We start from the raw sequence: 22,367 nt of genomic DNA on the forward strand, positions 1-22,367 counted from the left end.
TTCAAATAAGGTCTGGCCTGCTTCTGATGTGCCTCCTTGTAAAATCTAAGGGGAGAAAATAGGAATCAACAACTACTGCTCATTCTTAGACAGGTTATTCCATCTTGGAGGTGGTTAAGGAGGATGCTATCCCTCCATAGGATTCAATGATTAGAAACTGGAATAAAAATGAGACATGAACCAGAATATAACCGTAGAATAATGAATAATTCTGCTATTCCAAACCCATGAAACACAAAGAGAGGGGTTTAGCATATGAAAGACTCCAGAAGAATGTATGCAGCCAGGCTGTTAACATTTGCAATGTTCCCAGCTCAGAACTGATTCCCAGGACTTGACTGAACAAGCTGACATCAGAAGAAGAGTGAGGAAGCAAGGCTGGGATACAGCAGGAACTCTAAAACTGCCTTGGAAGAGACCCAGAGCAAAGTAACTGGTTTGCAAGATCTGGGAGTACAAAACTAAGCCCAAAGACCCTAAAGACAGAAAGCAGACACAGATGCTGATCTTTTCTGTTTTAATTGTAGAGATTGTATCCTCACCACAGTGTTTCATGCTTTCCCTCCAGTACAGCTCTATTGGCCATGAATGGAAGAGCAAAGGCATAGAAACCTGACTGTAACAACCTCGATTCCTATAGAGGAGTTATAAAGGACTGTATGAAAAGTTTATTTGTAAAAAGGTTGTAATGATTGTTAAAAATATAAGGCATGAAATGTAAAAAAAAAAAAAAATAAAGGAAAGAAGAAAAAGGGGGTAATTGTAGAGGGATGAATCTGGGTTAATTAACATTGATAATATACAACTGTGGGCTGGCTTCAGGGGCAGAGGGGTGGGGGGTGGCTGATGTAGATAAGGTGCAGCTGTGGCTGTTCTGTTAAGAGGTTGGGCAGCCAAGGAACAGAGAGCAGCAGAGGAAGAGAGGAGGAAGGAGAAGAGAGAACAGAGAATGAGTGCCCAGGATGAGGAGAGACCAGGAGAAGGCAGCAGAGGGACTGGCACGAAGAGTATGTTGGTATGAGATGGTAAAAGACCTTGTTACAGCTGGCTAGTTTGGGGAGTGCTGTGGCAAATTCTGACCATTTCTCTGTTTTTCTCTCCACCGTTCTGGTTCCCTAATGCTCACTTTGGGTCATCTTTCCAGCCATAGGGCATGCAGGGTATTTTAGCTGCAGCTGGCTGCTGGGGTGATCTATACAATCCCCGTTCCCCCAGCATTTTCAGGGCTCTCTTCCACCATATCATCTCATTCTCCAATGAGCTAATCTGCATAGTTTGTATCACCTCCCTTTTGGATAAGTGTCTCTCTGGACCTTTATCAACAAACTGAACTTGAGGAAATCCACTTGTGCAGAGACAGGCAGGCAGAAAGCTGCACGTGTGAGATGTAAGGTTCACATGCAGCGCTAAGGAAAATCCCCCTACAACAGCCCCACCTGCCTTGATAGCCCCTATGGGCTCACCCCCCCACACCCCGCAGCAATGTCCATTTATGAGACCTTCCATCCCCACCCAGGAATCCCCCCCTTGTTTCCAGCCCTCTAAATCTGGTCAAGCTAAGCTGTAGAGCCCTGGAGAAAGCCTTGTCAGAACTGCTTGTTAGCAGTGTTGATGATTAGTCCCCTGTGCTTCTTGTATCTTACTCCCGAGATCAATGTAATGCCTTAAAGTGGTGCTTGTAGCAAAAATATAATCTGTCTCTGAAAGGCCCTCAGCCTCTGCCAAAATCCAGCTGCACCACACCGGTTGGACTTTGCAGGGGTACAAAAACCCAGTTATCCCAATTTAAGGACTGGAGGATAGAAATTTTAAGGAAACTGAAGAGGTGATGTCATATGAGACACTGTGGAAAAGAAAGTCTCTATGACACAGATCACTTAAGGGCAGTAATAAGAACGAGCAAATCAGGACAAAGAACTTGCATAAGGACAGAAAAGGCATTAGCCTGCAAAGGGGAAGAAATTATAGGAACGTGAGGGATTTCACAAGGACATGTTAAATTTATGCACTGTGGTTAATTCACATTTATCAAGAAAACAGGTTTAAATCCAGAAAAAAGAATATCCAAACTTTCATTGTAGCAATTAAAGCTTTGAGAACAAGGTCCCTACTAAGGAAAGCTGCAAGAAAAATTTTCAAATGACATTGCTATTGAATGACACTGTTCTTAACCACAGTTTGCACTAAAAGTGCTGAATGGGGCCAGAAAAGCACAAAGCATGCTAAAAAACAGCACAAGAGGGAAACCAACAGGTTGTGTTCAGCAAAGAGTTTGGGATAATCCTATCCACAAATGGCTGGATTCGGTACTCACTGGCAGAGGAGGGAACGGCAGTGTTGGCTGGGCAGGGTCTCCCTGCACCTCCACCTTTATGGCTGCTGTGTTTTTCCAGCTTCTAAAATCTTTTCTTTTTTGCTGTTCCATAGCATGCAGCATTCCCTGCTGGGTTAGGACACTCTCAGCACCTGAAATCTCTCAGCAGAAACTCTCCTTGGCTTCAAGTAATAGGTTACGAACCGCTTGCACGTGTGCGGTGTGATTCTAGGTGGACTAAATATCCATGATTTCAAAGAAACAAAACCACTCATGGACAAAGTTTAGGAACATAAATGGACAAGTTGTTTGTTCAGGTTGTCTGTCTCTTAATCAATAAGCCTTTCTGGCACCCAATTTTGTTCAAGTCCAACCCTTCATGTTGTAACTGAAATAATCAGACAAAAGCAAATGTCATGTGAAAATCTACCAGGTTAAATCCCAAGGCAGGCAGTGAGGTGGTATTGGCAACTTTCAAAAACAGTTGATAAAGAAAAATAAAGGAGCTGTATCTCAAATCACCTGCAGTTACTTTTAAAGGTTTGAACCGACAGAACAGCAAGTTCAGGACTGGGAATTTGGCTGCAATGATTTAAATCAGAAAGGAAGCAGAATTACCTGGGAAATGCAGATGTTCCACCTCAAACTGCTTATCTTCCCGGTCCCTGAGCGCTTCATGGGAGCAGGTGTAGGTTCTGCGGTGGGGGTACTCCTGCCTGCTCACCTTCCCTGCCCGCTGCCTTGCACCTGCCAGGTATCTCAGCCACCGCCTTTCATCCAGTGCTTAAGGCAGAACCATTCTGAATGCAACTTAATGCAGGTTTGGTAGGTTTCTTTTCAGAATGTTTTCATTTTTTTTAGAGAACAGGAAAAACACGGATCAAAAGCTCTTTGACTTGTATAAATGGAAACACCCCCAACTCCATAACACGTGTGCAGGGTGTGAGCACATCCCTTCTGAGCAGCGTGCTCCCAGCGGGCTGTATGCTTCAGCTCCTCTGACCTGTCCTTCTTCTGGCTGGAGCTTTGTCTGCAGCAGCACTTCATCTAAGCTAGAAAGATTTCTATTTTATATGTCAAGGCAACTCCAAATTGAACAGAAATGTTATTTTTATTAGGGTGGTATTTCTATGCATTTTCCTATCTTTTCCAAAGGGAATGTATGTCATACTGAAAACATTCATTCTTGGGAGTTTCTAGAGAATGAATGTACGTTAAGCCAAAGATTACTTTAAATACTTATGGGAAGCAGTAATCATGTTTTTATGTGACTTATTGTAGGATGACTCCCATACAAGCCTGATGTGTTCAAATATTCCTTTAGCAAAATTTCTTAATTCTATAGGATTTTTCCATAATGACAAGAAGAAATAATATTTGGTTTCCTTGTCTAAACAACCTAATTTTCTTAAGGTAGACCTCTTTCTTTTTGGTATTTATATGACAATCTACTTTATAAATGTGGATGTATTTGCTGTTAAGCTTTCAAAGGTTGGCTATAGCCGTATGAATACTGAGCTACCTGTCTGCATGTAGCTGCAGAAATTGCACTTCCGAGCTAAGTGCACTAGAATATACATGATGCTCCATTTTTTGCCTCTTACCATCTTTGAAAAATCTGTACTGAAACTTTTTGCTTCATTCTGCTTTTGAAAAAAAATGAACTTTTTTTTTTTTTTGCTCCCAGTTTAAATGACAGTTCACAAACAATTCTTTTGGAAGCAGGGACAGTTTACAAGCAGTGTAACCTGAAGCAGGGGTTGCAAAAGAGGAAGTACATTTTTATCAGTATCTGTACGGTTTTTTGTGGGTACATATTAGACTATGGCTTATGCAAGGAATGGGCTGTAACAACACAATTACCTCCATGTCATACAGTTAAAAGTCAGGCTCAGAGCTATTCAGTATTCTACCTGCTAAAACGTAAAGTAGCTACTCAGACTGCAGGAGGAAGAGATGGACAAGGTGGGCAGGTTAATCTCCAGCTCCTCTCAGTACACAAGTGTGCTCTGTCTGATCTAAGGCTTTGCTTGACAGCTACCGAGCCCCAGAGAGCAAGGCTAAATGGTGGGGTTTGTCACATTATGGGAAGGTTATCACGCTGTCTGCGGTGCATGTGTACATAATACCCCTCAAGGGAGCCATCAGCGTTTTGCCAAAAGCAGAAACAGTCAGAAAGGTGCTAGACTTTGTTACCTTGGCAGCCAACAGAAAAATGCAGTTTTGCTCCAGTAGATTTGCATCTTTGGCCATGAGGTGCTGTTTTTCTCTGTGTTGGGGACCCAGAATAACAAGCGACAAAAAAATAAACAACAAGCAGACAAATGGACAAAAATTATCTGTTATTTTCTGAGCATTTCAATACATTCTTTTTCTTACAAGTCTGTCAACCTGCACCTCTGACTGTGTCTTTGTCTTGCTGTGGGACACGCAATGTGAGTTTGAACACTGCAGATGTCCAGGGCTGAAAAACAGACAGATGAGTCATCTGAACACTGGCTGGGTCGGTGCCTTCGGTGTTTGAACGACTCGTCCGTAATGAAATGATGGGGCATTAAAAAAACACAGACAACACATTTGGTGTTCAGGTTGCTGCTTCTCTTGGAGTGCATGGAGCTTCCACCCAGAGATTTCCAGAGCAAAGCAATGTCTTCAGCTGCCTCCGCACCAGCCATCAGGGGATGAAATCTGTGTGTGGAAAGGAGATGAGGCCATTGAGCAAATGAATAAATCAGTGTCGAGTACTGAGAAGGAATGGCACAGAATTAACGCTTTCCCTTGTAAGTATTTTATTCAGTGCCAGTGATTTTCTTCATCGCCCAGGACTTTGTACAACTGAGCCTCCATGGAATGTGTGTGTATTAACTGAGATATTGCTCCTCTCTGTCCACCATGGCAATATGGCTGGGGACATTAAGAACTGAAGATGGCCCCACGATCACCCCACATGATCGACGGCTGCTGCAGTTATGTGTTAATCTATAGAGGGCAGCTAAAGAGCAGTCGATTGAACTGGCATTTATCCATATGAATTGCACATGAATCATCCTGATTGCTTTGCAAAAGGGGCTCTTGCAGGACTGACAGTGCCTGAAGGATGAGCGAAGGTCTCTGCCTGGCTTAAGAGAAGTAACCAGAAATGAGCTGCAAAATCATCACTTTTATACTGAGATAGCTGGGACTTACCTCTTCTGCCTGCCCCATAACATCCAGAGATATCACAGCCTCCTGGATATCCAGACTGCCCAGGCTGTCCTCTGACACCAGGAAAACCTTGAGGACCAGCATTCCCAGGGTAACCCTTCGGACCTGGTTTCCCCAGCACAACTTCTCCTGGTGGGCCTGAAGAAGAAGCACTGTAAGCTGTAGCACATCTAGTTTAGCCGCTGCAGTGTAATACTTCATGTATATTTTTTCCATCCTACATGGTGGTTAATTTTTCCTCATTTTGGTAAAAAATAGGGTGTGCCAGTTGGAAAACCTTTTCTGAATCCCAGTAACTAGAAGGCTTATTCTTGACCTTAAGGGTGCCCAGCTTGGCTAAAAATGGAGCCTGGTTATGAGAATCCGAAGTCCACCTACACGTCAGTGCAGAAAATCACCCTAACCCCAAGATCCATCCCAGAGTCATTGTTGTTGGTTTTTTTTGTCTTTACATCCCAACTATAAAAAATTAAATATAGAAGAATATGTTTGACCTCACTCTTTTGATAGTGCCTGCTTACGTCAGTGGCAAACCTCCCACTGATTCCAAGTAACAGGGATCAGGATGGAGGAATACACCAAATCCTAACATTACTCAAAAACCCTTGTGTGTCATGAGCTGAATTTTCAGAGCTTCTATCCCCTGAGCATCTGGTCTTGCATGCAAAAAGGCAGCAAAACTAAAACTCCCTGGATATGCTGCAGGTCATTAAAATACATCATTACCTGGGATTGGGTACCAGAGGGAAGAAACTGCCTGGAGCAGTCTCTTACATCTTTGCAGAGAGGAACCATCCAGGATGCTGCCATCAGTGGGAAGGTCAGTCTGCCCTACCACAGTGGTCCTCAGGCTGAATGATACTTTGAATCTGACAGCTGGTGAGCACCGCATGGCACCGCTGGGGTAATGTGAAGAGGTTATATTCACTCTACCTGTTCTGCCTCTGGGTCCTTGGATCCCTTCCTCACTGGCTCCAGACATCCCTTTTTCTCCTTTGGGCCCTGGGGCACCTGGTGACAGAAAAGAGAGGTGTCACTTCATGGCATTTTGCATTTCACCCTGAATTAATGCTCCTGCAGCCTCCCCAACAGGCTCTTAGATGTTGGAGTCAAAGCCCTTGGCTGTGCAGAGAAATATCTATTTCCTTTAACTCTGTCTGGGCACCTACTCTCTTTTCCAGGGTAGTGATTTGCCCATGATCAACAGGGCTCCAACTAGCATTGATCTGCAGCCTGATATGGGTGAAAACAGTTTTTTTTGCAGAGAAATTCATAGTGCTGGTGTCAGTGCTTTGGCCTGGGTGCGAGGTCCACCCCTACGCCCTTCACCTGGATCAGACAAGTCACAAAGCTGAGCCATCTCTTTGACTGGTGCTGGTATATCAGGATTGCTGGTTTTGTATGAAATTGTTCACAAAGCCAGTGTGTCTCAGAGCAACAGGTGCTTTTTGAGAAAATACCATTTTTCGTATTTTTGAGATTAAAGTATTTCAATCAGCCATGTCCTTAAGTTTGTTTTTCAGTGAGACCTGTCTTCTCCCATCTCCTTACTGGACAGACTGGAAACATCTGCAGGTTGTTCCTTCCGTTTTCTCTTAAAGGTGACATTTTGATAAGCTTTGCAGATACCAGCTATGACTGAACAGTGCCAGACTAGGATGTTAAACAGAAGATCTCTAGTCACTTAGAGGTGTTAGGACACTGCTGAAACCAATGTTTTTCATTTTATTTTGACAGACAATTACTTGAGCCACTGAGAAATGTCTGCAAAACCAAGCAAAACATATTCCCACCATTCACTCATTCATGTGCAATGACTGATGCCGCTTTCTGAGATTACATTAATCTATTTCTTTAGTCATGTGTGAGGCTTTTGTTGTTCAAACTACTGCTCCAGAAACCTACTTCCACTTTCAATAATGCTTCAGCTGCCTCATGCCTTCCCTTCAGTGTTTTCCAAGACTCGTCATTTCTGCCCAGAGGTGATCTGTTCCACCACCATGCCTTCATCCTGTGAAAATGGCTGTTTCTTTTGCCTTTCCATAGGGAAAACCTCCTGCCCTGTAAAATTAAACTCTCTGTTCCCCAAAACCTACACATCCTAGCAAACTGGCCTTCCTCTCAAAGCAGAGCTTGCAACAGAAGACAGAAGAAGACAGAGCTGCTTCTGTCTTCTCCCTTCTCTTTGAGCTGTTTGACTTGCGTTTCTCTTCCTAGAAGACAGAAGTCCAAAAGGAAATAACAATGAAATGAGATAATATCATGGGTTATCTTTACAGTACTGCTTGAGGCACTACAATGTTTAGTTAAAGTATCAAGGTTATAGTAAAAAATGCTTATGAACGCTTCTGCCCATACCTCTTTCTCCAGGATATCCATCTTTGCCTGGCTGCCCAGGAATGCCATTTTCTCCTCTTTCTCCATTGCTTCCAGGGGGACCTGGAGGACCTGGTGGTCCTGGTTCTCCAGGTTTTAACCTTTCTTCCCAAACAGGAACTGGCTTCCTGGCATGTTCATGAATGAATGAGTCAAATTTCAACACATGAGCTAGGAAGGCAAGACAGAAAAGAATGGTTCCTTGGTTGGGAGCTTCAGAAAAGAGACAAAATCAAAGGATGTTGTTTGAAAAGGTATTTAGAATGATCAGCTAGTGCTAAAAAGCTGTCAATCCAAACTGAGAAACCCAGAGGCTGAAGAAGAAGATGGGCAGCTGAGTCATGACTTTGCTGCCTGACCCTGGGCGAAACGCCGCTTCTCTTCGTGCATCACAGCACAGGGCTTTCCCAAAAGCACCCTGCCTCAGGAGGAATCGGCACAAATCACCAAAAGAATAATTTCTTTCAAATTAGTTTCAAACTTTTCCATTTAAGAAATAAAGGCATCTTTGCAATGTGCGAGAGGGTTTCCTAGGTCTCTGTGCTGATGCCACCCAATAAAACCAGCATCGCCCTGACAGCCTGTGATGGGACATCTGCTCTGCGTGGTGCTCCGCACGGCACAGGGCGGAGAAGCTCCCTGGGTCACCACAGCTTCATACTGTCTCCCCTCCTGTGTTGTTCACCACTGCTGGGGGGGTGTGAGCCCCCTCGGGAGCTGGGCTGCTTATACTCACTTTGGATCATACGCTCACAAGCCTGGCTAACAAGCTGGTAAATTGTGGCCAAGGACTGTGGTTCCCCCTAAAGTGAAACAGTTTTTTAAATTAAAAAAAAAAAAAAAAGAAAAAGGAAGTATTAATACATTTTAGAAAGGATCGATAACATAATACATGATAGCTTTCTACCCATTCTTTTCCTCAGCTTGAGTTTCAGAGACATTAATAACTGTGAAATGCAACTTTATTTATTTATCACAAAGCTCTGAAGCCATAAAATTGAAATTGGGAAACATCAATAATTGCTTTTCTCCTGCACATCAAAAAGCCCAGATTGAATCTCAATAATTACCAAAGCTACCAAGAAAGGGAGAGTAAATTTCACTCTCAAATTTTATCAAAAAGGATGCTAAGTCTGTAGCTCAGTGTTCTGTGATATGTAAAATATCTAATATGATCAGATACTACAACATCCTATCTTTGTTTAAATCTTTTATGAATATTGATTCTTACCATTACAATATTCTGAATAAATCATATATTAGTGGTCCTTTAAAAAGTTTTAGTGAAGTATGGAAAAGTGATAAAAATGCAAAAAGCTGCTTAGAAATAAACATCGACTGTAGCTGTGAAATTTCCTAACTAACACACTGCACCCTTCCAAAAATGTTTATAAAATATACATTTCTGGCTGGATCACTGTGCAGATTACCCAGACTTAAAAAAAAAAAAGCTTAGCACAACACTCAAGACAGGGGAAAAATTAAAGTTCCACTGCAAAAAAAAAAAAAAAAAAGTATAGAAAAAGAAATGGAGGGAGAATGTTGTTAATAATTATAAACCAAGGCATTAACTTGAGACAGAAGCACCTCACCCCTGGCTGAAGCCTAATTCACATAAATTAATCTTGGCAAAGCACTCGGACACCTGGAAAGACACGGGGTTTGTTTTTAACCAAAAGACAGGATGAGAACAACTTCTCACAACAAAATAACCTTCACAGGCAGCGTGGTTCTCCTGCCTTCAAAGGCTCTGTGCTGGGCCATACCAGGGGACCGTTACCAACGAGTCTCCCCTCATGCACTACATTAAAAAAAGAACAACTCTGTGAAGCCAAGTCTCAGCAAAGAATGGATTTTCAGCTGGTATTTCTTCTTCATTGCTACAATTGATACTAAGGAGCTCCTGACTGCTGCAGCCTTCTTTACATCCCACCGGCGTAGCCAGTGCTGGTGAGTGGAAAGGCAACAAGTTACAGGTACACGAAGTTACTCAACACTAGAAAGGTCCGGTTTGTATTTGTAAGCGTAACTTGCAAGCAGATTACCACATCCATTTTTTGGTTTTGTTTTTTTTTAGTGTGGGATACTGTGAAACTGTTGGTTAGTACCAGAAAAAACTTACTTTCTCTCCTCTTTCTCCTTTTGGACCTGGCAACCCCTATAAGGAAATAAAAGAGAAAAAAAAAGAAAAGACTAGGGAAAGGAAAAGGAGAGAAAAAAAAATAATCCATGGGGATGTGGGTGACATTAGTGGGACATGGAGCACGAAGTTTGTTTCCCAAACTGATCGTTTCCTTGACCTCATGACAGTGACTAGAAGAGCTTCAAGCTGATAGGAATCTTTTGGTCTCTTTTGTAAGAAAAAATAATAATAAAGCAGCTTCTGGAACAGTGGCATAAAGCACTATCAATGGGGATGCAGAAATTCCTCAACTGCAATCTTAGAACAGATTTCCCAACATAGCAGGTGGCTTTTAACATCTGAGAAGAAGAAAAAACTGTGACATCTAGACCTGCAGCTGCCCCTAGGAGCCCAGTGCTCAGGACTCCAGCTCAGAATGGACTCTCTTGCTTTACTCTAGAATCTTACACTAGAACTTTGTTGGCATGTTGGGTTTTGTGTAGCTTGTGAATCTACAGAGAGCAAGGGGAGGTGGGATTTGTTGAATGCTTTATCATCAGCTAAGTGGCCTGGGCTTTGCATATCCAGACATCTCCTTAAGAAGGATGATTGTGAATAAAATTTTCTGAGGGAGAAAAATAGTGAAAAAATGTTCTGAGGGAGAACTGCTGTGGGAACAGCTTGTTTCCACTGCATTATTTCACATCTTGACCTTCTTTGAGGCCCGAAAGCAGAAACTTACTGTTGGCCCAACGTCACCTGGAGGTCCCTTCTCTCCGCTGCTGCCTCGGGAGCCTGTCACTCCTTGGAAACCCTGCAGACAGTAATTACAAGACACAGATAAAACTCCAGTAACTTCCTAACTTTCTTCTTTTTCTGTTCAAGGCTGACATCTCCCTTCAGCTCCAGGGGCACCAGCAGCTTTTGTTTAGAGGACTCTAGGAAGGGCATTGGAGCCTTAAGGTTTGTGTCAGTACCTCGTCCAGCCATGAGTCCAATGTTAAGAGTATATCATGTATGAGTCATGTTCACATCATTTCCTATTACTGTCTTAATTATAGTCAAGACAGAAAAGCTGAGTTTTCCCAACAAACTGCAATGTGATTTTTACCCTACAGGCTTTAAAACCTTCATTACATATTCAGATTTAGACATAGCTTAGAGCATCACCCTTTTCTTCAGCCTCCTAATACCATGCTTTTTCGTTTAAGACCTGTGTTTTCCTCTAATACTTCACAACAACAGCTTAGAGAATGGGAAGTGCCTTCTTTGGTCAGCTCCTCTTTGTGACGTTTCTGTGTCCTTTGGAGCCATGAAGGGAAGAAAAAATAAGCCAAAAACCACCAGTAGAAATGCTTTTTTATAACTTTCCAGCTATTATGTTTAAGTTCAATGGAGATTAGCAACTCTTCTGATCAGCAAAAATGAAGGAAATCTTCAAGGCAGCACCAGTGCAGCTTTCAAAGCCTGCTCTGAAGGCTACAGTGATTTCCTCACGTTTAGAAAGCTGAGGTTCATCCCTGGCAGCTCCACATCTTCCCAGGATGAGCAAGTCAAAGTGACAAGCCGAACTCAACCTCAGCTGCCATAAATACCTAACTTCAGCCCAACTACCGTGGGGTCTAATGCAAAGACAGCAGTGAGCAATCTCCATCTTACACTATTCAGGATTGCCAAATTCCCTATAGTTCAGCAGCAAGCATCAGTAACTACCAGATCCACCACCCAACACCTCAAAGCAAATTTGTTTCATCTTCCCACGTGAAGCTCATGTTTCACAGAGCTTGGAAGGGGCTGTGATGCATTTGGATTAGCAGATGAATGTAAATCAACAAATGTTAAGGTTCTGCCTTCCTGGGCACAACAGAGTGCAAATACATTTATCTACATAGAGCCCTGGCTGCAAATCCTGAAAATGGTGTGGGGAGAAACCTTTCACACTTGCCTGCATCCTGCAGCTCCTGCTGATCTCAGTCCAACAAGCCCAGATACCTCAAATTCAACCAACAGATGATAAACAGTAGCACCAGAAAAGCAAAAATAGAAGAACAAGCAGCCTCTTGCTGGGTCAAAGCTTCCCCAGAAATTGCCAGAAGCAGCCAAGCTTTTTCTTCTTGCCCTGACAGTGGCAGGGAAAGGGGACATCTGGACAATGTGCCAGGAATTCCCTGTGATGCCTCAAGAAGGGGTTTTGCCCTCGCCCCTCTGGGTGACAGCTAGTTAGCAGAAACCACAAGCCCCTGCTGAGGAAGAGATTTCGATACACAGCACAGCGAGTACTCACCCTTGGTCCAGGAGGTCCTGGAGGCCCAGCTGTGCCTTCTAGTCCCCTCACCCCCTGCAAAGCCAAATCCAGTCATTTATTAACGAGAGGATTCAAAGGGACCTAGTAAGCAGTAAGGTGTTTTTTCCATGTGCTGCTGTTAACAGAAGCCTGCTAGGAATGGGTAAAAAAATGCATCTGCCAAGCAGGCAAGGAGGGTGGCACCTGGTCAAATCTGGCCAAACCTAAGATGGCCACATTAATATTTTTTTCCCCCTAATCCCGCTGACTTTGTGAAAAGACTATTCATTTATGCACTGAGTGCATTAGGAGAACTGAATGTTTCAGGTCTCTGCTGGTATGATCACAGCAGGATTTTAGGCACCCATGCATGAAAACTCAGAGGAAAGGTACTTTACCTTTGCACCTTGAAGACCATCCTTGCCCGGAGCTCCCTGCGCACCAGGAATGCCCTGTAAATCAGAATTGCTGGGTGAAGTTGGTATCTGATTGTCATTGCCCTAATTCATCTTGTAACGGGGGACTTCAGAAAAAGATGGAAGAGGAAACAGTTATTCGTTAAACAGAGCAATCGCTGTTATCCCACTTTTAATTCCATTATATCTAGCTTCCAGATAGGTCTTTCTTGCACCAACTGACTCAGTTTCCCTGGGGAAAGTGAGGACACTCCAAAACAGAAGGCAGTTTCCAAGTAGGCAACAGTAATAACTCTATGGCTTTTCAGTCTCACTCAAAGCAGTTACTGGGAAAAATGGGCAAATATCTTCAACAACTAGAAGGAACGGTGTCTACCAGTACCTGCATGCCAGGACTTCCAGTGTCTCCTTTCTCTCCTTTAATTCCCGGTGGTCCCTTGGATTAGAACAGAAGCACAGTTAGGCACACCGCAGCACCCTTTAAGGCAAACAACATCCTCCTGCTCCACATCCACGTCCTAGGTTGTTGCTGCTCTCTGCAGTGCTACAAGGTAATTTACAGCCATGTACAGCATGTGCATGGGGATTCTGCCATCCCAGGCGTGCACGCAGCAGCCTCCACCTCTGCTCCTTGCCAAGCAATGACGATCATTGCAAAGAAAAATGCTTGAATACTCCACTGGGCTGTTTTCATTAAAGGCTCATTAGGGAGAGTCTGGACAAAAGCAGTCTTTTGCCAGAATGACTAAATGCATGGGTTTGTCAGCATGAAGAAAAAAAAAAAAAAAAAAAAAAAAAAGACCATCTCTCCCTAGTGCAGCTGTCCAGCTGTTAGCAAGGATGATGTAAACACATAGATACGTTTTGGGGGCTTTATTGAGACACTCACTTCTGAGACATGTTCTAACTGCAAAGAGCAAGTGACAGAAAAAAAAAAAGGCAGTGGAAGAGATCACATACCACAGGACCCTGAACCGTGATTCCTTGGGAACCTGGAGAGCCTTGCTGGCCACTAGGACCCTCTGGCCCTACTTGTCCAGGTGGGCCTGGTTCACCCTAAAGCCAAAGACAAGAAATCAAACATAAGGAAAGAAAGCAATTAGCGCCTGCTCTCCACATGGGCTGCACTGCATGACCCGGGTCAGCATGAACCATCTGCAGGATTCAGGATGACATCATCCAGGGCAGTGAGGGGGTCTTTAGTAACCTCAGCTGCCTTTGCCTTTTAGGTCTGTTTTGGTGCATCTTTTACAGGAGAAGACAGCAAAGCTGCAGAAGGTGCTTTGCAAAGCACAATTCACCTTCCCAAGCAGCAGGGCATTCCCATTATTCAAGGTGGCCAGAGAGCAAAAGGGAATGTTCCTTTTAACCCACAGCTGAGATCTGCGTCCATTCTCATTCCTTCCCTAGCATCTTCCCCCTGTAACCATGCTGCTTTCCCAGATGTTATCCCAAAGAAGGGGACCAATGGGCTGGTCTGGCTCTGCCCTGTGTTGATCAGACGCTTGCACCAGGGCTTGCTACAGACCAGGGTTTGGGGATCCATACCCGGCCATTCCTCATGCTCACCTCAGGACTGCTCCTGAAGGTTTTGCGTGGTTCTTGCTCTGCTTCACTCCTCACTCTGCTCTGCCCCAGAGCAGCACCAAACTGTCTGGTTTGGAGGCTTGGCAGCCACAATCACAGAACAGCACAAAGACTGACCATTTTCCAGCAAGGCTGCTTTCAGAGAACATTGCTGACCACGTACATGGCATTAATTCAGTGTAATCAGGCTCATCATCTCAATTTCCAAAGCCCAACTGAGCATTTAATTAATGATAAGTGAACCCATCCTCCTCAATGCATCAGTCCTTAAAGCTCTGTTCGGGCTCTGCTTGGCACAGTGAGACAGTCCCCAGCCTAAGGAGTCCAGCCCAGACCAGGAATGAACACATCCAGCTGCGCTAGCAGAGGAGTCTGCACTCCTGCATCGTAACTCTGGCGCAGCTTGAAGCAAACAAAGCCAGAGGTAGTGCTGAGTGTCAGGACTCACCTTGGGTCCTGGCTCCCCCTGCTCCCCTTGTGGTCCTCTTCTCCCAGGGCTGCCCTGCCAGTAGGACACAAAGCTGCCATTAGGAATGTTGTCACCTTTATTGCAGTGTAACCAGGAGCCTAGGAGACAGAAGCTGGTGCACTTGGCTATGCACAGGGAATCACAGAACCATGGAATGGTTTGGGTTGGAAGGGACCTTAGAAATCATCATGCTCCACAGGCAGGGACCCCTCCCACCAGCCCAGGTTGCCCCCAGCCCCACCCAGCCTGGCCCCGAACCCTGCCAGGGACGGGGCACCCCCAGCTGCTCTGGGCAGCCTGTGCCAGCACCTCGCTGCCCTCACCACCAGTGAAGAAGTGACACACGTTTCCTGTGCCAGAGAGCTCGCAGCAAATGGAGACAAGAAGAAAATGAATCAAGTCACCCAGCAAATGTAGAAAAGAGAAGGGAGGAACAGCACAGCCCCTCCGTGACGGGCAGTGGGTGCACTGCACTCGCCCCCAGCAGGGAAAGCTGCAGTTTCAACCTCCTCCCTCCAACTCCCGCAGAGAATCCATGCCGAGACACATCACGTGTGAGCCTGGGAAGACATTTGAGAAGAAAAAGGAGTGGTGCTCCCATCCACAGCCCTTTGGGACTACGCTGGCTTTTATGCTCTTGTCCCAAGAGAACAAACCCGTGCTGAGGTGGGGGACAGCCACCAGCTCTGGGGACACCTGGCTTAGCTCTGCGTCTGCAGAACTGCTGGGTGGAGAGAAGAAACCAGTCTTCTGGCATGAACCAATATCATGTGATCTTAATCTGGAAGCTGCTATTTTTGAATCTAAAAAACACAATGGGTTTGAATTAAAAGGCACAGGAAGGCAGCTTGGGGAAAGGTGCATTCAGAAATGCCCAGAAGCTCATTTCAGAAGTCAGCTGGACCTGGTAAAAAACACTCATTAAGGGCAGTGATAAATACAAGGTGGGACGTAGCCCTGCTAACTGGAGTTTTAAAAATAGCAATGAGTGCTCCTGTGACTGCAGCAAATTATCAAGGGTTTAGTGGCATGAGGGTAAGGTTATGTGTCAAAACCGTAATTTCTCTAATGCGTAAGAGAGTCCTGCTTTTTTTAAAGACTTATACTGCAGCGATGTTTAAACCACGGGGCAATGCAAGCTGGTAATTATGCACTTAGGATATTGAAGCAAACCGTGATAGCGGAGTGTGCTGTTAATTAAACTTCCACCAGAATGAGCACATAATTACTCGGCAATGAAGCACTGTTCCTTGCAAAGCGTGGAACTGAATTCACGGTTAAACCACAGTAATGCAAGAGGTGATCTGAAACCTGTGCACTTGAGAAAGGAGGCCAATGTTTACTAAATGGTTATTTTCCAGGAGAAAAGCTCCCGGAGTTGTTGAAATGGAGTGCTCTGGACACGCTGTCAGGCTTCAGCTGCCTTGTGCAAATAAAATGTTTTTCCCCAAAACTTTCAAAAAGCAAACTTTTTTGATAACTGCTTCCTAGTGTTTGATTGGAATATTTTCTCCTGCAATTTAAGCCCACGGTGACTCTCCTGTGTCCATGATGAATAGCGCAAAATATTGCATTTGCCTTTTATCCCTGAGCATGTTACATACTTAATGACTGTTATCACTTGCCCCTCTTTTTCTTCAGGGTTTTCTTGCAGGGCACATTCACTGTAAAGGGAGAAAGCTTTGTGGACAGACAGGATTGCAGTGTCTCCCCTTTCTCTTTTCACTGCCATCTCCCCACCCCCCTTCCAACAGTTAGAAGGCTCCTACCTAACACAGAAACCAGATAGGAAGGTTTTGTGGTGGGTTGGTTTTGGTGGTTTTTGTTGTTGTTTTTTTTTCATTTACAAAGAATTTCAGAGCCTCCAATCCATGAAATCTCTGCAGGCACCAAGGGTGACCCGTCCTCCTCTCCTAAGAGGATTAACGTGGCACCAGGAACTGCTCAGCCTGTTCCCAGCTGCAGCTGTTGTGTTGCCACCTCGCCATCTCCCCATTTCATCAGCATCTGAAATCTGAAGGGCACCTCTCAGCCTCGCCCTGCGCGAGGAGGCATCTAGGACAAGAGCAAACGGCCTCCAGTTGCGCCAGGGGAGGTTTAGGTCGGATATTAGGGAAAATTCCTTCCCCAGAGGGTGGCCCAGCACTGGGACAGGCTGCCCAGGGAGTGGTGGAGTCACCAGCCCTGGGGGGGTTAAAGGACACGTAGATGTGGCGCTCAGGGACGTGGGTTAGTGGTGGGCTTGGCGGCACCGGGTTAACGGTTGGGCTCGGTGATCTTAAGGGTCTTTTCCAGCCTAAATGGTTCTCTGATTCTAAAATTTTGCGGAACCCCAGGAGCATTATCCTCATGCCTACCATGCCCAAACAACATGAATCAACACCCGTGCATGCAACATGCTGCGTGGAAGGTGAACTCACAGGGGGCCCTGGAGGTCCTGGCAAGCCCGGGCGGCCAGACGTACAAGAGCAGGCGGGAGCTAAGCTAGGGCAGGTGTCCTCATCCCTCTGAAACAAAAACAAGCCCAAGTGGCATGAGCAGCTGCGTAGCAAGAACAGGATGGATCAGAGGTAACATTTTCAGTGTTTCAAAATTCAGCCTTTCAGTTGGAGAAAAGCAGAATTTTTCTCTACTCCACTGAGAGAATTTTGTGAGCAATTCTTTTATTTTTCTGTTTAATATACAATTAATAAATTATATATATATTATTATACCTAAATATATAATGAGTACACATATATAAATATAGATATATAAATATAAATAAAATATAATTAATAAATAACAAGTTTAGACAAAAAATATATGAACCAGTCCTGCCTAAAATTTATATAACACATACTGGAGGATAATTTTCTCCTTGTTAAGTATTTGTACACCTCACAAAGCAAGTTTCTGTGTTGAGAAGAAAAGGAAAGGAAGAGCAGGGGGATGTTGTGACTCAGCACAGGGCTGAGGTGGCAGCAAAGCCGTAGGACTGTCAGAGCTGCTGTTACAGATGAGAATATACACTGCACCGGGGTTTGGAGTTCTGTTTTCTTTTGAAGCAAACACAGTTTTGTTCACTTCACCAAGAAACACACAGATGTTAATCCCAAGAGAAAAGAAAAAAAGAATGGTTTCCCTCTTGAGTCTTTGCAGTGTCATGTCAGTGCCATGGACTTGTTCCATCACCCCCAAATTCATGTCAGTTAGCAGAGTGGTCCCTCGTGTCTTACCAGTGCAGGGAGATCACAGCATCTGTCTTCCTCTGCCCCCACGCTGCTGCAAGTGATCTGCAAAGACTGCAGCTGGAACTGGGTGAAAAAGAGAGTTTGACAAGAAAGTAGCAGCGGCATGCACAGTCCATCACCAAATCTCAGGACATTCAAGTGCTAAAAATAATCTTCAGTGATAATTTAACAGGACTCTTCCATGTGATCCCAGCTATAAGTGTGCCCAAAAAAGCCACAAGATGAAAGGTACCCCTGGCTACAGGGTGTTTTACAAGCCCTCAGGTCTCTGTGTCTCGCTAAGCAAGTCAGCCAGCAGCTTCACAGTAGCAAAAGCCAAGTCTGTGGTGCACTCACAATCCTGCAGCAGCAGGCAGGTTCTCAAGTAACGGGGCTCCAGCATCACCAAAATGTGAAAGCAAACTTTGCTTTGCTGCCCTTAGGGGCATGGACACAACAGTAAATGTGGCAGCAGCATTTCCCAGGACAGATGTGATCCCCTCCCAAGAAACCCCAACCTGTCTCTCACCACATCCCTCAACTGCCACATGCGCCCATTCTGATTGACAAAGGAGCACACGCTGCACAAAGCCAAACCAAAATTATGAGGCAGATTTTTTTTTTATTTCTTTGACACCATTTCTCATCTTTTTTCCTTCCTCTCCATGCATTTAACAACAAGCAAGCTGTACGGTCCAGGCAGTGTGGCAAGCAGCATACAGGTATAGATGAGCCCCATAGATCAAGCGGCATTTAAAGATATCTTAAATTAAATAAGGTTCCATCATAACCAGTACTGAGACACTCTGCCTTCTCAAGGGCAGCAGAGCCATGGAAGACATGAAACTTTTCTGGGCTTGAAAGGCAGTGGGAGCAGGGATGGCGCAAAGCTGTTCATTATTTAGCTCGCTCTGTCTAGCTAAGCTGCTAGCAGGGAGGGTTTGGGGGGGACAAGGAAAGCACAGATTCCTGCCTTGTTGCCCCAGGCTTGCGATCAAATTAACACAGAATTTATTCAGGAAATAAGTGAATACTGCTCGAATACCACTGTCTCCTGGTTTGCTACACAGATGACCTCATATCTTACAGACAATTCCAGTGTTCACTTTTTTCCCAGTATATCTCAGATCTCTGCTTCTCTCTTTGCAGCTGGGAAGGCATATGGGACAAACTGTTTTTACTGTGCTGCTTTGAGGCAAGGGAAGTCATAAATCAACTGATGCACTGCTTTCCCCTGGGCTTCTTGATCTAAAAGCAAAGCCAAGGAGTAAAAGCTTCACATAAGTCGTGAAGGATTTTCTACAGTCCCACTGGCACATTGCAAGTAATGAACTTGCCCCTTATTCTGCAGGTATTTAACACTTGTTTTAGGGACTAAGTACAGCAACAGAATGCCAGGCAATGCCATACTTGGGTGGCTTTGCCCTTTGGACCATGCACCGGGCTGTCACAGGGCATGACACCAAGCCCATGCTTCCCCTTACTCCTCTTTTTGCAGGGAGTGGGCTCCTGTGATGCACTAATACCCCCAGGCTGGCACCGAGTGTTTGGGTTCCTTGGGTTTTTTTCAAGTAGCAGCTGATGAAGAGCCTCTATAGTAAAGATTATTTCCCTGTCATTTGCATGCAGATAGGCAATCCCAAACAGGCTGGAGATGGAGGCGCATCCAGCTCTGCTTTCAGTCTCTGGCATTTCCCGATATCACTGGGTGGGGGCTGCTGTGCACAACCTTCCCTTGCAGAAGCAAGGAACCCTTCTGTCTGCTTCAGCATCTTAGCGCAGGATCTGTGCTCCCCTGGTCCCCAGACGATGCAGCCAGCTGAAGGCACCTCCGGAACATGCTCACGCTGCTGCCTCTGATCACAGACCTCAAACAGAGGTAGGAAGCGAGGGGGAGAAACAGCATGCTAGGAAAGCTCATTAAAATCATGGAGATCAGTGGAATCAGGGCACGGTTGTGCGTCACAGCAGCATTTGGAGGAATTCAGAGTCAGAAGGGTGTGAGATGGCACTCCTCTCCATCTGCCCACCCAAGCCAGCTCCAAATTTAAGCCCCCCTCCACTCCCCAGCCACTGGGGACTCACCGATGCAGACCCGCTCCTGGGTCCTCTGGTCCTCGTCACCTTTCCCAGCATGATGAAGCCAGCGGTGGAGATGCTGCCGACAGTGTTGATAGGTTTCTCTGCTATTTTCTTACAGTCCAGATAGAGTTTGATCTTGAAGTGGCTCACAGCCACGTGCACCTGGGCGGCAGGTGGAAAGAGGTGGGTTGGAGCTCCGCGACGAGATGAGGGAGTCTTTTAAAGACAGTAATGCCTTCTGCCCAATTCCCAGACTGCTGGTGTTACTGGCGGGGTGTTTTTAGGGAGCAAATGGATCAAGGGGGGCTCAGGAATAAGTTTCAGTATGTGCTGTGTCTGCTGTGCAACACTGCACTTTTCCCTGATGTTGCCCTCACCTCTCCTTGGGAGAAGCCTTTCTGGAGTTGTAGTATTTAATAATTCAGTTTTCAGATCTAGCTAAATAATGAAACTGCCTGCAGATGCCTGATGCTCATTTGGGTGGGATATCTTTGCTCTGAGGACATAGGTGGCCAAAACCCCACCCTGTTATGAGCAATAAGGTGGCTTTCTCACAAGGCTAGATTTTATTATTCCTTCTTTCCAGCACTAACTGGTCACCAAAATCCCAAATTCTAAAAAAAAAAAATGTTTAATTTTTCAGGTTTTCCTGGTTATCAAGACCTAAAAAAACCCCTCAGTTTTGGAGTTTTGGGAGGGAAAGGGAAGCAATCAACATACGGAAATCATATTCTGAACATGGGATGAACCTTAATTCTTCACAATTATAAACTTCAGCATATCAAATAGGTTTGCCAGTTTCCTAGCAATCTGGATGCAAAGCATTTGTATAATTACTCCTCACTCTGAGCAAAACACATCAATGGCATAATATTCTCAGACTGGAGTGAGATAGTGAGCCATGTTTCTCCCTCTCTTGATAAGGACCTTATGGAAGCTCCCATAGAATATCTTCTTCACTTCCTGCTGGTCAAAGAAGACTTCCTGCAAATCAGCCTTGTAGTCATGATTGAAATAGGTCAAGGATTTCTTACTGGCTACAGGGAAAATAGGACAAATAACAGCTTAGAATTAAAGAGGAATTGATTTCACCCACGTATGAACAATAGTAAATAAATAGGTTTAAACATGGTGAAAGACTTTATATGTTATAATGAAATCCTTCTAAAGAATGGGAACGAAAAAGAATATGTAAAAGTACTGAATATGTTACAAATAGAGTAAAAATAAAAGTACCCCTTTTAATTGCACCAGACGGTATTTAAAATGCAAGGTTGGCAGCAAAACAAAGCTTCCCGAAAAACTGCTGCTGTGTAACAAAAACGTTAGAACTTGCCAAGTGAATGCCGAAAGGAGTTCTGCTGCTCACACAAACATGAAAATATGTTAATACAATGTCTTCAACAAGAAACCTTACGGTCAAGGTTAACGCCAAGGAGAGGCTGGAAGTCCTCATCTGTTATTTGCCACACAGCGAAGGGCTCCTTGGGGGTCTCGGGCAGGAGGCGCAGGAGGATGCTGATGGTGTGTTCAGGTGGGATTGCAAAGAGGTGGACGTCACTGCAATAAGATAAGCCAAGCAAGGGTCAGAAGCTTAAAGCAGCGAGAGCCAGCAAGCAAAATCCTACAGAGAGGGCTCATCCATCTTGTTTCTTGGGCAGGGTGGCCTGGAAAAGCTTCACCCCCAGGAGCTGAACAGGATATGCCAGGAGACAGCCTGACCCCTATTCTGTGCACCCACCTCAGGCTGTTGAAGCCTGTGCTGAGTGACGAGCCCTCAAGGGCCTTGCCCTCATGCTGGGGGGGATACCCAGGTGGAGCAGCTGGTGTCAGTCCATCACTGCCAGAGCTGCCTTGGGGAAAGCCAAGACACAGTGGGTGCAGCCTCGATGCTTTTCAAAACAGCCCAGTGTAGCTTACAAAACATCCCTGCCAGGCTCCAAAACACTGCCCCAGGTCTCCTCTTCAAGAAGGAGGAATAATTCTCCTGTATTCATGGGGTAAATCTTTAAGCCTTGGCAGACATCAGTGTACGTGCCCTTCAGGAATAAGCTCAGAGCCCACAGAAAGCCCCCTCTGGGTCCCTGCATCCCAGCTGCAAAACCTGGGCTGAGCGCTGGAACTCGTGACTGTGCAGCGATGCCGGTCAGCAGCTGCTGGCACAACCCTGCTCCCTCCGCAGCCGCTGCCAGACCCATCAAAGCACCCTGGGTAGGAGCAGCAGCGAGAGGAGACAAGGCAATGAGGAAGGTCAAATTGGTTATGCCTGAAATACATTTGTAATCTGAAACAGGACACATT

The 22,367-nt window shown here is 45.1% G+C and overlaps 1 protein-coding gene across 1 annotated transcript in view; it reads right to left on the reverse strand.

Moving 5' to 3' along the window:
• Window positions 1–4,641: 4,641 nt before the first annotated feature.
• COL20A1 (collagen type XX alpha 1 chain) overlaps window positions 4,642–22,367 on the reverse strand; it is a 44,714-nt gene continuing 26,988 nt past the window's right edge. The window contains exons 21-37 of the mRNA XM_037403314.1: window positions 21,484–21,626; window positions 20,994–21,103; window positions 20,070–20,228; window positions 17,991–18,068; window positions 17,193–17,279; window positions 14,752–14,805; window positions 13,677–13,772; window positions 13,099–13,152; window positions 12,699–12,752; window positions 12,301–12,354; window positions 10,759–10,830; window positions 10,017–10,052; window positions 8,631–8,697; window positions 7,877–8,065; window positions 6,452–6,529; window positions 5,501–5,656; window positions 4,642–5,002 (exon numbers count right to left, since the gene is read on the reverse strand). Of these exons, the coding sequence (XP_037259211.1) occupies window positions 4,989–5,002; window positions 5,501–5,656; window positions 6,452–6,529; window positions 7,877–8,065; window positions 8,631–8,697; window positions 10,017–10,052; window positions 10,759–10,830; window positions 12,301–12,354; window positions 12,699–12,752; window positions 13,099–13,152; window positions 13,677–13,772; window positions 14,752–14,805; window positions 17,193–17,279; window positions 17,991–18,068; window positions 20,070–20,228; window positions 20,994–21,103; window positions 21,484–21,626 (1,501 nt within the window). The 3' untranslated portion in view covers window positions 4,642–4,988. The remainder of the gene's footprint in view (window positions 5,003–5,500; window positions 5,657–6,451; window positions 6,530–7,876; window positions 8,066–8,630; window positions 8,698–10,016; window positions 10,053–10,758; window positions 10,831–12,300; window positions 12,355–12,698; window positions 12,753–13,098; window positions 13,153–13,676; window positions 13,773–14,751; window positions 14,806–17,192; window positions 17,280–17,990; window positions 18,069–20,069; window positions 20,229–20,993; window positions 21,104–21,483; window positions 21,627–22,367) is intronic.

Source organism: Falco rusticolus, chromosome 10, assembly GCF_015220075.1.
Source record: "Falco rusticolus isolate bFalRus1 chromosome 10, bFalRus1.pri, whole genome shotgun sequence".
Classification (NCBI taxonomy): domain Eukaryota; kingdom Metazoa; phylum Chordata; class Aves; order Falconiformes; family Falconidae; genus Falco; species Falco rusticolus.